This window comes from Rutilus rutilus, assembly GCF_951802725.1.
Source record: "Rutilus rutilus genome assembly, chromosome: 17".
In the NCBI taxonomy this organism is placed as follows: Eukaryota; Metazoa; Chordata; class Actinopteri; order Cypriniformes; family Leuciscidae; genus Rutilus; species Rutilus rutilus.
This window is the reverse complement of record NC_140230.1, coordinates 23,550,373-23,565,183: the sequence shown is the minus strand read 5'-3', so window position 1 is coordinate 23,565,183 and position 14,811 is coordinate 23,550,373. Positions and strand designations below refer to the sequence as shown.

At 35.7% G+C, this 14,811-nt stretch overlaps 1 protein-coding gene across 1 annotated transcript; it reads left to right on the top strand.

The window, feature by feature from the left end:
- Positions 1-3,742: 3,742 nt before the first annotated feature.
- Positions 3,743-9,713, top strand: mc5rb (melanocortin 5b receptor). Its single transcript, XM_084435497.1, has 2 exons — positions 3,743-3,805; positions 8,531-9,713. Exon 2 carries the CDS (start codon positions 8,608-8,610, stop codon positions 9,592-9,594), a length of 987 nt encoding a protein of 328 aa, XP_084291623.1. The 5' UTR covers positions 3,743-3,805; positions 8,531-8,607; the 3' UTR covers positions 9,595-9,713.
- The last annotated feature ends 5,098 nt before the right edge of the window (positions 9,714-14,811 follow it).

Below are 14,811 nucleotides of genomic sequence, written 5' to 3'. Positions count from 1 at the left end.
TGAAATAACCATGTCCTTCGTGACCCTGTACTGCCGCCTTCTCCCTCCAATCATCTGGGTCTCTACAGAAATGAATCAACAACATGTGCACCTCTTTCACTGGCTCTTAACTTCGTTTGATTTTTGTTGTTATGCAACTAAGATTATTAAAGCAATCTTCTTGTCATCTTGTCAGTTAATAAGACAGCAGGCTACAGATCCAATTCAGAAAGCTAAATTGAAAAAAAAGAAGATTAGAAACCGTGGAAACAGAAACACAAGATAATGGCAATTTCATTAAATGTCATCATACATTTAGTTTGACTTGAAAATAGCAGGGTAAATATCCACATGGATGTTCAAATGCTGAGCAGCATTAGTGTTCTGGTATTTTCTCTAAAATCCTGGGTGCCTCAAATCACATCTCATGACCAATATCTCATGACCATTAGTGTGAAACCAGACATGAAGAGAGTCACTGCTTAACATAGCTGAGTATGACCATATAAAAACATTCTTATGTGAATGAATAGGGTCACTGCTGTAAGTGGGTGATCACTTCAAAGGGGTCACCTTTTTAAATATATTATGAAGAATGAATCATATATTATCTAAGTTTTGAAGGCAGTATGAAATAAATGAGAATAAGTATAAACACATGGTCATTTATATTCAAGTATAACTGAAAAACTATTCAATTTAAATGTGAGATGAGGAAGCACTTCATATCAATAAATACTGTAAACACTGCTTATCGCCAGAGTTTATTAAATCAGACTCGATGCATCAATAGTGACTGTTTGAAGAACTAAATTCCAATCAGTCCTCATTACACTGTGTGCAAATGTCTTCTGACAGTGCTGATTGGTTATCAAAGAGGAAACCTTGAAACAAGAAGTCCTTCCTACTGGGATATTGACACTCAGAACGCTGGCTTTCTTAAGTGCATTGACAAAGACTGCTCAGTCTGATCGTACTAGTGGCAAGGTCGAAGGCGCAGTGTGAACACACAGAGCTTTTACAGACCTGCCTGAGAAAATGCTAAATGTTGTTTCATCTGATGCATGTCAGTCTAGGTCAGAACCTGTCAAAGCCAATTTTCCATTATCATCATTATTAATACTATTACTAAATAATAGATATTTGTTTTGCTAATAACAATAAAAATAATATACTCTGTATAATATATATATATATATGAATGTATGTATGTATGTGTGTATATATATATATATATATATATATATATGTATGTATGTATATATATGTATGTGTGTATATATATGTATATATATATGTATATATATGTATGTATATGTATTTTATTTCAGTTAGCCTAAAAGCTAGTTTGATTAGCATTGAGAGCAATGCAAATCAAACTAGCTTTTAGGCTAACTGAAATAAAACCATGCCAATCTCTAGGTATGGTGAAGGCTATGTGATGATGTGTGGCTATTTTAATTCCAAAGGCCAAGGGAACTTTATCAGGATGCATAGTATCCTGGATCCATGAAGTAACTGGCCTTTAAAAATAAAAATCTGCCTGCCTCTTTGGGAATTTAACATAGGGGTGTACTAACTTATGCACCATGTATTTTAAGGAAGAACATTTATTTATTTACGATACATTATTCATTCACAAAGAAAATTGGTGTCCTTAAAGGTTGGATTTTTCCTAATTTTTTTAATTAAGGCATTAAGTTCAATTTCCAAAATATGATTTTTTATTCCTCTTTTTAGTCAACTTTAGCATGGGTGTATTAACTTATGCATTGCACTGTATATATATATATTAGGGCTGTCAAAAGATTAATCGCGATTAATCGCATCCAAAATAAAAGTTTTTGTTTACATAATATATGTGTGTGTACTGTGTATAATTATTTTGTATATATCAATACACACACATGCTTGTATTAAGAAAAATGTGTAATTTGTATATAAAAAAATTATATTTATATATAATATAAATTATATATAAATATATACAGTATATGTATGCAAATATTTCTTAAATATATACATGCATGTGTGTGTATTGATATATACAAAATAATTATACACAGTACACACACATATATTATGTAAACACAAACTTTTATTTTGGATGCGATTAATCGCGATTAATCTTTTGACAGCCCTAATATATATATATAGAAGTTCGAAATTCAAAATACAGGTAAAACACCTTCGATTTCGTCAAATTAATTCAGCACATTGTGTCCTATTTTTACGGATTTTGTTTTAGAGTGTAGCGAATGTTTTATTAGCACAGGATAACCATATTCATCCTCACAGTCAAGCAGAGCCGAAGCACAACCAAAACAATGTTCTTCTGCAAAATGCATGCAGTTTTGTTTTTTAACCACTAGAGGGCCAAAAGTTACCTTTAAATGCTAAAAAAATGTGTAATGTGATTATTGTGAATTTTTTTATGATATATTATTTGCAATACATTTGTTCTGTTAATTAGACCCTTTTGCTTTAATGACAGCAACACTTAAGCTTACACAATCTACAAGTTTGTGTAAAACCAGCATGAGAAGACTAAACAACTTGTCTCAGTGGCATGATGCACTAAGCTCTTATTGCACTCAAAATGTTCATTTACAGATGATGAGGGTGGTGGAGCGATGCATTTGCAGAAGTGGCTGGCCATGTATGATAGGAGAGGTTAAGGATTTTAACTAAATTATAGTTGTAATCCTTTTTTGATGTAATTATCTCGTCACACTTCACAAATCTGATCGTGAGAGTAATTATCTTCATTAACTACATATTTTCCCTTTGTCATTTTCTTGGCTGCAGTTAACAGGTGTTTGAGTGAGTATGATGGAAAGGTTCTTGCCCCCTGTAGATATGTAATATATCTAATATGTAGCCTACCAGTGGAACGCACTTAAAAAGAATTTCTCATCTGAATCTAATGTGGCTGCCGTGAATATTCCAAATGTGTATCACCACACCTTACTGTGAATAAAAATAAGGAACCTAAATGTATTGCCATCTGTTCAAGTTTGTGGGTTTATTTTTACAATATCAAGATGAAAATATATTCATTGTACTTTTCATGCTAGGTTAATTCCATGTTAGATATTAGTTCTATATCTACCTACAATATGAAATTTGGGCCTCTAACGCTTTGAAAATAACTGGAACGGAAATTAGTGGAAAGTGCCAATACGCAAGGTGTTGGTTTACATGTTTTTCTTCACACTGAGGGCGCTTCCATCTGCTTTTCTCTTTAATCAACTCCTCTGGCGTTCCTTTTCCTGTTTTGAGTTTCGATAAGCTCGACTGAGCTCAGATAATAAGTTCTGGACATCAGCTCAACTTTCTAAGGAGACCGGAAGTACCCAGGTGTTACGGCGCTGCCATTCATCCAAACAATCCCATCAAACAAATTGCCCTCATATACCGGTGTTTGTTTTAAAACTGCCAACATCCTGTACTGAAAAATTAAAAGGAACATTATGGTTGTACTTTTTTTTATCCGAACAGGCATTGTTTCCTTGTTGTATGCCCATGTGTCAGGGCACAGTTTTAATGCAGCGTAGCCTACTGTACGCTGGTTTATTTTTGTAGCGTATTTGTTGAGCATTGACATGACTAAAATATAGCTTCGGTCAAGATTTTGGATGATTTTGGTTACTGTAACCAGCATCGCTACCCTGGAACGGAGCACGAGTCCGCGCGGGGGTGGAGCGCGCGTTGTGCTATGTGAGCGCGCGCTGAGAGATTCTACAGCAGTCATCACAGATCACACAGCTCTTGCATTAGATCATTCACCTTCTAAACATGCAATAAACCACCTTCATTTGGCAACGTGAGTACATTTTTATTTTTCTTCTTCTTCTTCTTCTTCTTCTTTTTGGAAGTATCATTACTAATTTTAATTTACTAGCCTTTTTAGTCATTATTTGATCGTTCCACTTGTTGTTTTATTTATTTCATTTGACATCGAACATCATTATTGTTATTGTTGCACCTTTTGTCTATATACATTTTATGGTTTGCTTTATTTTTATCCCATGTAATTTCTTGCTTAATTTTCTCACCTCAGAAGCAGATAAATAGACTATAGTGTGATGCAAGTGTGATTTAGGTGTTATTAACATTCTCAGAAATTAAATGAGCCTTAATTAAATGAACAATAGACCATAGCCGCATACTTTCTTTTGTTGCACACAAATGTCATTAAATGGTATAGTCTATGTCCTGAGGTGTGACTCTGTAGGGATTTGAGCTGCACACCTGCTTGTGAGAATTATGTCATGGGGCCACAACAGTTTGTGATTTATAACACCACTTAAATCCTTGTCGAAATGTAACCACCCACCAAGGGACAACTTTTTATAATCCAAATCCGCTGTCAAAGAGCATTATGAGCATTTTTATATATTTCAGATGTGTCTGACAAATCCACTTATTGGATCAAATCCACTTTATTGAATACAGAGGCAGACCATCTCTTGAATATTGATGCTCTGTCACTGTGAGTAATGTCTTTGAATTTAGTAAAGGTCAATACTGTCTTGGTCCCTCTGAATGTATTAAATTGACAACCAATTTGTGTGTGATTAATATATTAATATTAATATATGTAGGCCTATAAAGTTACATTTAATTGACTGTGTGCTTCTGTGTGGTGGTATGCTGTTTGTTTCTGTGTATTTTTCATATTTTTATCCTCTTTCTGAGGAGTGCTGCTCACATTGAGACATCACCGAGGGATGATTTTCGGTACATTTGCACAGGTTATAACCAGACAGATTGCAGGAAATTAATCATATTGTTTATATTACTTCAAAAATATTAAGAATTGTATACCTTGAGGTTTGTGCACATGCTACAGAGTGCATGAGGTCTAAGTTGTTCCCGCAATGGGCAACTGGATGAGAATTTACACATGATGTTGGTATGTCTGTTTCTATTTCAGACCAGTTACTCTAGTAAACTGACATAGAGGGGCACAATAATCAGTAAAATCCTATCAGAGAATGAAACTATAAGGATCTTTAATACCACCAAAGTACTCAATCAATGACACTTGTAATGACTTTGTTGACTTGGGGATCTGCTTTGATTCACCCTTTGATTTTCTTATTCCAATTAGCTGTCATTTCATGGATTAAAAAGATGAAAAACAACATGTATTCTGAGGAGATTAAAAGAAGCTTAATTTTAAGAAGAGGATTTTAATGAAAAGACATGACAAGATGCTCAGAACAACACACTGAGAAACAAACCAACAGTTCGGGAGCTTATGATAATAATAAAAAATCTTATAACACAACACACCCAGTTGTATTTGATTGTAAAAAAAAAAAAAAAAAAAAAAAAAAAAAGTTTAAAGAGTAAATAAAGACGTTTTACATTTTCTTAATCCTCAGGTGTCTTATATGTTTCTTAATGATTTGAACAATCCCATATCCAAAGAGCACTGGGATTTCTACTCCAGTAGCACTCTTTGCATTTCTTGTTTTAAAAAAAGTCTTAATCTTGTTCATTTTATTGTTGAATTACATTTCAGTTTGGCTCACTTCTTACAAACCTTCCTGCATAAAGTGAATGATTTCATCATATTCAGGTGTTTCTTTCTGGTGCCTTCCTGTCATTGAATATAGCATTCTCATACTGCACATTCTAGCTAATAGGTCTTGCTGACTCAATACTCCAATACTCAATACTCAATGTTAGTCTTGTCCTTGAACAAACACAATATCTTTCAGTTATCCATTACAAATCCCATAACATTGATAATAATATTAATTGTGCTTCACAAAGATTGTTTGATCAAGCATTTTTATTCTAGAGACTCATAATAATGGCTGTTTTAAAAACTCTAGGCCACAAACACATTTTACATTTAAACAGTTGAGGGGAAAATGACATCCCAACTACAAAACCATTTGTTTAGGCAAATATCACAGGGATACAGACATATCAACTGGTGTCATTATGAGAAAAGTATGTTTCCTTACTTAATAGGTGACTGGAATTCATTTGTGCTAATGAACTGCAGACCCATTCCTTTAGAAGACTAGGTTTCCATGTTGTGTGACTTTCAATACAGTAATTGCATGGCCCATTCTTGCAAGTGAAATGCTCTGTTACAATACCCAGATCAAATCTGCTAAATGAAGGACCCCTGAGCAAGAGCTATTGGCTGCCTTCGCCCTTAACTGTGGCAGCAAATGCATTAATGGGAAGGATGTCTACATATAGTTCATCCACCAGGATACACTCATAGTGTTCTTGACTCCATTGTGACCTCCATTGTACTACCTCTAGTCATGTAAGTGCAAAAAGACACATAGCAGTAATTGGCCTGATCCAGCATATCTGAGGGATTTCCAAGGTTCCCTAGGAAGGTCTTAATGTTTCCTTTTCCCAATGTTTAGAGCACACATTGCTGTCAATAAAGATGATGCATGTTCAAGCTGTGTTGTGTATCTTAAGCATGTGTCTCATAATTCTGACTTTATGTCTCTCTTTTTCTTGCAATTCTGAGAAATGTTATGATGTTAACACAAATTTGTGAGTGGGTGTGTGAGTAGCAGACAGACAGACAGACAAAGATTCAGAAGAATATGATTCCAATGAGAAGTTTAATCCAAAAGGGCAATATATCCCATAAAAGGCAGAGAGACACACCATACGTGACTGTGACCAAACAGAGAATGAATGTGAGGGTTCAACTAATAAAGCAAACACAAACAAGACTAATTAACACACACCACTGAAACCAAGAACACAAATGAGGAGTGAGACAACTGAACAAAGGAAACAGGAAAGTCTGTGAATAACAAAAACAAAACATAACTGTGACAGCCACATTGTTCATTCTTGAAATTAACTTTTTACTGTATGGTGCTGTCTTGAACTTGAGCATGCGAGTACTGAACAAAGTCCCTCACTCGGCGTCCATCTTTGAAACGCCTCTCGGGCAGCTATTTCAGTCATGCAAGTACAGCTCCTGTCTCTTTGAATGGGGAAACCTCAAATTCTCCAAAGCTATTCACTAAGCTTAAATTTCATATTTGAAATCACCAATTAATCAATGCAGAATAACTCCATGCAGTGTGCGATACTGTTCCATACGGGTCTGTGTTCCCATTGTGTTTTTGCTTCTGCCCTGTGACCGGCTGCATCCGAAATCGCATACTTACCTACTATATAGTGGACAAAAAACAGTATGTGACAAAAGAAGTTTGTCTGAATTCACAGTACTCATAAAAGAGTAGACAAAAAGTACCCTGATTACTGAGTATTGAGTACCTATTACTTCCGGCGAGATTCTGAAGTGTGCATACGATGGACACTTTATTATCCCATGAGCACACGGGAGAGGATTTATGAATGTCAGTGAAGCGACGCAACTGACGCTGGTAGGTCACATGATAAGGACAACATGTCGAATGTTGTACGTCCGGATTACATTTGATACTACACACATTCATACAATATAGAACACTTTTTAAGCGGTCGTGAAGTAATTACTTGTTCAAAATAAGTACCTACTCAAGAGAGTATGCGATTTCAGACACAGTCCTAGTTTTCCTCAGTCAGTTTAATTAGTCATTTCATTCACCTGTTGTCATTTAATTAGCATTATCTTCCTTTGTTTGATCTACCTATTTAAGTTCTGAGTTTTCTGTCATGTGTTGTCCGTCTTCGTAAATGTTAGCGCCTATGCAAATTTGTGTTTTCTCCTGAGTATCTCCTGTGAGTTTTGTTATTAAAGCTGCATTCAGTAACTTCGGGATTTCTTCGCTGTATTCTCGCTTTTTGCTCGCAGGTTTCTCTCTAGAGCTCCCCCCACAGCTTCGGAATAGATATTTGACAACACTGTTGTAAAAACTCGTTGGCTATTCTCACACACCAGAGGCTAGTAGATCAACGACATCAAAGCAGATGGGACATTCTTTAAAACGTCTTCTTCATTCAGGTTCGAACAGCGTGAGGAAGCGCAAAAATGACAGCATTTTAGCAGATTTGTTTTGGCCGTAAAGCAATTGTTTACATCGCGAGACCTGATATCACGCGAGACTTCCTGACGCGGCGGCCAGCGGCCCGCCGGCTCAAAGTTGCAAGTGCGCATTTTCCGCTCAGGGGCACCAGGGGGGTGCGAAACGACCACCATTCAACCCGAAATAAGTAATATAACCATTCCAATGACTCCGAAGCTGTTCAGTTAAGGTAAAAAAAGTTACTTAGTTCACCTTTAAATTTGTTCTCTGAACTCTTCCTCATTGTGCAAGTTTATATACAACCACGTTATGTGACAGATACTTTGCGAGTTGTTGTATAGTAGCACATGGTAGCGCTTCTTGTTTGGTGTGCGAACGAATAAAGAAAGAAATGTGTTGTCAATGACTTACCAGTAACTTAATTAAATAATGAAATTCTGAATAATAAATAAATAAATGATCCAACAGGATTAGTCTTATTCTGCAATTTATCTCTATCATGTAAACATTTCTATTGTAAAACAGCAGATGTTGGTTACAATACTTCTTGACGTTTTAACAACTCTTTCTCTTTACAGCAAATGTACATGGATGCAGCGTCATGTATCTAACATCACTTGTTACCAGACACTGAGCATCCATTCTGCATTAGAACATGAATACCTCGGAGTGGCCCACATTTTCTCCAAACGCCTCTTTGAGTCACACAAACCACAGAAATGAGTCAAGCAGGTCCAAGTCAAGTGCTTCATCCACCTGTGAGCAGGTGCACATTGCACCTGAGGTCTTCCTCACACTGGGGCTCATCAGCCTGCTTGAAAACATTCTGGTCATCCTTGCCATCGTGAAGAACAAGAACCTCCACTCACCCATGTACTTCTTCGTCTGCAGCCTAGCAGTGGCCGACATGTTAGTTAGCGTTTCCAACGCGTGGGAGACAATAGTCATCCACTTGCTGGCGAACAGGAGTTTGGTGATTGAGGATCACTTCATCCGTCAGATGGATAACATATTTGATTCTCTCATCTGTATCTCTGTTGTGGCGTCTATGTTGAGCCTGTTAGCGATCGCGGTGGATCGCTACGTGACTATCTTCTATGCTCTGCGTTACCATAATATAATGACCGTACGGCGAGCTGGGATTCTCATCGGCAGCATCTGGACCTTCTCCACAAGTTGTGGGATCATCTTCATCATCTACTCCGACACTAAGCCTGTGGTTGTGTGCCTGGTGGCCATGTTCTTTGCCATGCTGCTGATGATGGCGTCACTCTACAGCCACATGTTCCTGCTGGCGCGTTCGCATGTCAAACGCATGGCGGCATTGCCGGGCTATAAAGCCAACATCAGGCAAAGAGCTAGCATGAAGGGTGCCGTCACCCTCACCATACTACTGGGAATCTTCATCGTGTGCTGGGCACCATTTTTTCTCCATCTCATCCTCATGATCTCCTGCCCACGGAACATTTACTGCATCTGCTTCATGTCACACTTTAACATGTACTTGATACTCATCATGTGTAACTCGGTGATTGACCCACTGATCTATGCGCTCAGGAGCCAAGAGATGAGAAAGACCTTTAAAGAGATCCTCTGCTTTGATGGACTACGCAGCCTCTGCAACCTGGTCAGCAAATATTGAAGAAGGTTCCTGGAAGAACCTGACGGGATGGACTGATGGAAGAATGGATGTATACATAGATGGATTGGTGCATAATTGCAGCGGGGGAGGGGAAGTGAAGCCTGAACATCTTCATTAGGGACATTTTCGTGGTCATTTTACATCATGTGAAATGTTTTTATGTTGCAGTGGAAGTTTCATGTTGTGTTGTTGTAAAATATTGAATTAAGAAGTTCAAAATGTGCCATTCTGTTATATGTAGTGTATTTATAATAGGAGTTACATTTTCCTCAGCTGTCGTCAGGTCAATGCAGTGATATTTTGTGCACAAAAAAAGGCTAGAATATTAAAATGCAGAGTAGAAATGTGCTTGTTTTTAGATTCTTTTTTTATTTATAGAAAACAGGACAGAAACGCAACAATACAACGAAAGCATAATCCCCCGGTTTTAAGGTTTTATAGTCCCAGACTAAAATGCATTACTGAGCTTTTTTAACTGAAAGCAACTTGCACTGACTTATTCAAATTCAAATTCAAATTCAAATTTATTTGTATAGCGCTTTTCACAATACATATTGTTTCAAAGCAGCTTTACAGAAAGTGCATTTCAGAAATGTACATAGAGAAATACAGTTAGTTAATCATGTATTGATTTAGGGCATAAACATCGCCCGCGTCGAGTCGTCTCAACTGTAGTATAAAATGTAAGTATTATGTGAATGCCTGGCTGAAGAGATGTGTCTTTAATCTAGTTTTAAACTGGGACAGCGAGTCTGAGCCTCGAACAATATCAGGAAGGCCATTCCAGAGTTTAGGAGCTAAATGTGAAAAAGCTCTCCCTCCTGTAGTGGACTTAGATATCCTAGGAATGACCAGAAGCCTCGAATTTAGTGATCTTAAAGAGCGCGATGGATTGTAGGGCGATAGAAGTTCCGTTAAATACACGGGAGCTAAACCATTTAGGGCTTTATAGGTCAGTAGCAATACTTTGTAATTGATACGGAACTTTATAGGTAACCAATGTAGAGACGACAGAATTGGTGTTATATGATCGTATTTTCTTGATCTAGTAAGAACTCTAGCGGCGGCATTTTGGACTAACTGTAGCTTGTTTATTGAGGATGCAGGACAACCAGCTAATAAAGCATTACAGTAATCTAGTCTCGAGGTCATGAATGCATGAACTAACTTTTCTGCATCAGAAACAGATAGCATGTTACGTAGCTTAGCAATGTTTCTAAGGTGGAAAAAGGCTGTTCTTGTAACATATGAAATATGATTTTCAAAAGACAAGTTGCGGTCTAATATAACACCCAGGTCTTTTACTGTAGAGGATAAAGTAACAGGACATCCTACGATGTTAAAGTTGTATTGTAAGAGGTTTTGTGGGCAGTTTTTTGGACTAATAAGTAATACCTCCGTTTTATCTGAATTTAATAGCAGAAAATTACATGTCATCCAGTATTTTATATCTTTAACACACTCTGTTAATTTAGATAATTTAGCGTTTTCATCTGGTCGTGATGAAATATATAATTGAGTGTCATCAGCATAACAGTGGAAATTAATTCCATGTTTTCTTATAATATTACCAAGTGGCAGCATATATATTGAGAATAGCAGAGGACTTATCTCAAAATGCACACCAGTAATGTTTTTTTCTTCTTCCTAAGGCATGTTTATAAAAGCTACTTAAATGTCCTAATTGAACTAAGGCTTAATCCATAAGGAATTAGTTCATAGGAAGTTAAAGGGTTAGTTCACCCAAAAATGAAAATTATGTCATTAAATACTCACCCTCATGTCATTCCAAACCCGTAAGACTTTCGTTCATCTTCGGAACAAAAATGAATCCTGGCTTAATCTAAGACCTGCCTGTGAAACCAGGCCAATAATGCAAATATAACACATGTGTGCAGTTTAGAAGTATACGTAATCATAAACTGTTGAGAATATTTTTGTAGTATATGGGAAACCATAAAGATCTCTCAATAAATGAATGCACCTCAATATTATAAATTAAATCTATAGGCTACTGTACATGTTCAAAATATTTGTGCTACACTTCGTTTCTTATTTAGAGCAGAGAGTAAAACATTCTTTATAAGAGTAAATTAACTGAAAAGATAATTTTTGTTGTCATGTAAGATGAAAATTATTATGTCTCATTGAGTTAAAAATCGCAAATAAAAATACAGCATTTTATTACCTTTGTATTTCAGAAAAAAAACATTTCTTAAGTTCAAAAAAGCATGAAAACTCCATTTAAAATAGTGTGTTATGCAAATGCGTGGTGTATGTAATTTATGCATGTAAATGGTGGACATCATTTTTCTAGTCTTCTGATTTTGTTATTTTACTGCAGAAGAAATTTTTTTTGAAGAAAAGTATGTGATAAGTGTTATGATTTCTAAGCAATGATATCTGACATACTGTTTAATGAGCCACTGTGTTTGTGAACAAATAAGAGATTTTACTCTATTAAACACTTAAAGTTTTGGTTACACTTTAAAATACTGTTCATTTCATCCACATTAGTTAGGTATAATAAATGAACTAAATGTTTATTTTAAAAAAAATCTGAATTTGCTAAAATATATATTCTATATTCTATAATAATACATTTTGACATTGCAAGTTTAATTACACATTTACACAGGTTAATGTGAACAAACATAAATTATGAACAATTTAATAAACAATTAACAAATTAACATTGTTGATTTAAATTGATTTGTTGATTACGAATTAAAATTGTGGTTACACTTTAGTTTAGCTTCCAATTCTCACTATGAACTAGTTGCTTATTAGCTTATTTGCCTTATATTAGGATATTGACTGTTTATTAGTAGCCTACTTATATCTATATAAAACATATTAATGCCTTATTCTGCATGACCATATTCTACATTCCTTAAAGGAACCGTATGTAAGAAATGTATTTCAAATTAATCATGAAATGGCCCTGATATGTCACTAGACATTAAGAAATCATGTTCATTTCAAATACTTATATCACTGACAACAGTAGTCCGGCCAGGATATTGTCATTTAAAAGTGAAGTTGCAGCCCTCAACTGAGGTTGATGTTGTCATGTTGTGTTTTGGCCTGATGCGCCACCCTCCACCTATCTGCTAATCACGAAGTCAGTAGTGTTTCGGCATCCGGGTTGCCAGCTCTGCTCTAGTTACCACAGCTGCAGCTACAAATGTGTCGGATAAAAAATGTCTAACGTTACGAAACCTAAAAGACCTCGTTATGAATCCGAAATACGCAAAACATCTCTCATGAAGCATAAACATAATTAACAGAAAAAAAACGTACTGTGTAGGACTCGTCACTTGCCATTGGAAACTCCTTGTAGCAGCCTACGTTCCTGCTGGATCCTGCAGCCTAACTGGCAACCTCGAGTCAGGGGGGAGGGGGAGGGGGAGGGGATACACCGCTCTACAGTAATTTGAAAGTGATTGCAGTACCAGTTTTGGCCACAATCTTACATACGGTTCCTTTAACAATAAGCAGTAATTAGGAGTTTATTGGGGCAAAAGTCATAGTAAGTTAATAGTGAGAATTGGACCCTAAACCAAAGTCTGACCAATTATTGTTATAGTTCATGATACCTAATGCATTAACTCATGTTAATTGTTTAAACCTTGTTGTGTAATTTGTTTTAAATAAATGTTGTTGTGGTCTTTTAATACCTGTGAATTGAATTTCTTCTACTTTTTCCTTCAGTATAGTATAGTGTGAAACACTAAAGACCCCGTTATAAAGAACGAACTGGTGTGACATCATAACGAAATCAGGCCTTAACGGAGTTCGTTTGGAATTTGTTTAAGGAGTTTGAAACAACTTGCCAAAGCGAAACTTTCTGGAAAAGGTAAACATCCTCGAACTACCATTGGTCTGTGCCAATTACATAGCAGGTGTTCTCTGGGGCTTTGAAATCTTCTCTGGTTCATTTCTTCTGTTCAGTCTATCAAGGTCAGAAATAAACACACTGGAGAGCTGTGTAATGGATGGGGGAAGATGCCCCCCTTAAGAACAATGTACATTTATGTTTCAAACATATTTAGATATAAGTTTAGCATGTGCAGGATGATGATGCATCAGCCAATGTGTTTAATTATAGGAAAGAAAATAGAAACATTTGCTAATTTAGTTGTTATAGAACAAAATGTTAAATTATTCAAAGAGGCCATTTTGCCCCACTACTGGAGTAAGTTGGCCCCCTACCTGTCAGTTGTAAGAAGCCCCCCTGGCTAAACTTTTACAGAATGTATAAATGACTTTATAAGATAAAGTTCTGATATAATTCTTATTAATATTTATATATTTTTAAAATGACATTAATGTAAAATACTAAATCAACTATTATTTAAAATTGAATTTTGACAATTTATTTCTTTGAATTGAATTACCGATGACAGACAAATCAGAATAGCAGTAAAACAGATTCATTTCTAAAGGTACAATTATTCTGTTACTTATATAGGCATATGAATATTTACATATTTAATTGTCCATATTTTATTTGAAGATATGTCATAATAGCAAAAATGTTAATGCAAATTGAATGATTTCACTCAACTAGCCTATAAGTTTTAATGAAAGCGAAGATGTCTGAAATCGAATTCATGGAAAACTGAATAATAACCCCATTAATTACAATAATTATTACATTTAATTAACACTATACAACATGCCACTCGGGGCCTCCTGTTGTCATCTTATACCCCAAGGGTCTAATTGTATCTTTTTACTTCAAAATAAAAACTATAACTTTTACTCTACAAATCTAAAAACACATTAATGTGTCCACAAATCCCTCATTAACAATTAGAAACAAATTTTTTTTGATAACATAATACAAAACCATAGATAACTATTTTCCAGAGACACAAAATTAGATCAATTCACCTCAAACCGGTTTCGTCTGACTAAATCTCAAAAATGTTGAAATTCAGATGAAACTAATGAAATTAAAAATACTGTAGCCATTCATCAACAGTGCAGAGATGATATTTTGTGTCATATATGGTCAGGGGAAAGAATTAATTAATCTTAATAAAAGCCTCTCTATTGTACAAAGTGCTATAATAAATGTGATGTGACTTTACTTTGGTGCCGAACTGCAGAGCTTGTGATCAGATGCTTTCTTAACTGCTGTTTTCTGAGCACTGTCATTTTTGGTTGAAATTGAGAGCAAAATGCAGCACACTTTACATATTCACCTAA

Bases quoted from the DNA above. Each gene is read 5' to 3' on its own strand.
- mc5rb (XM_084435497.1), top strand. From the start codon at position 8,608: ATGAATACCTCGGAGTGGCCCACATTTTCTCCAAACGCCTCTTTGAGT.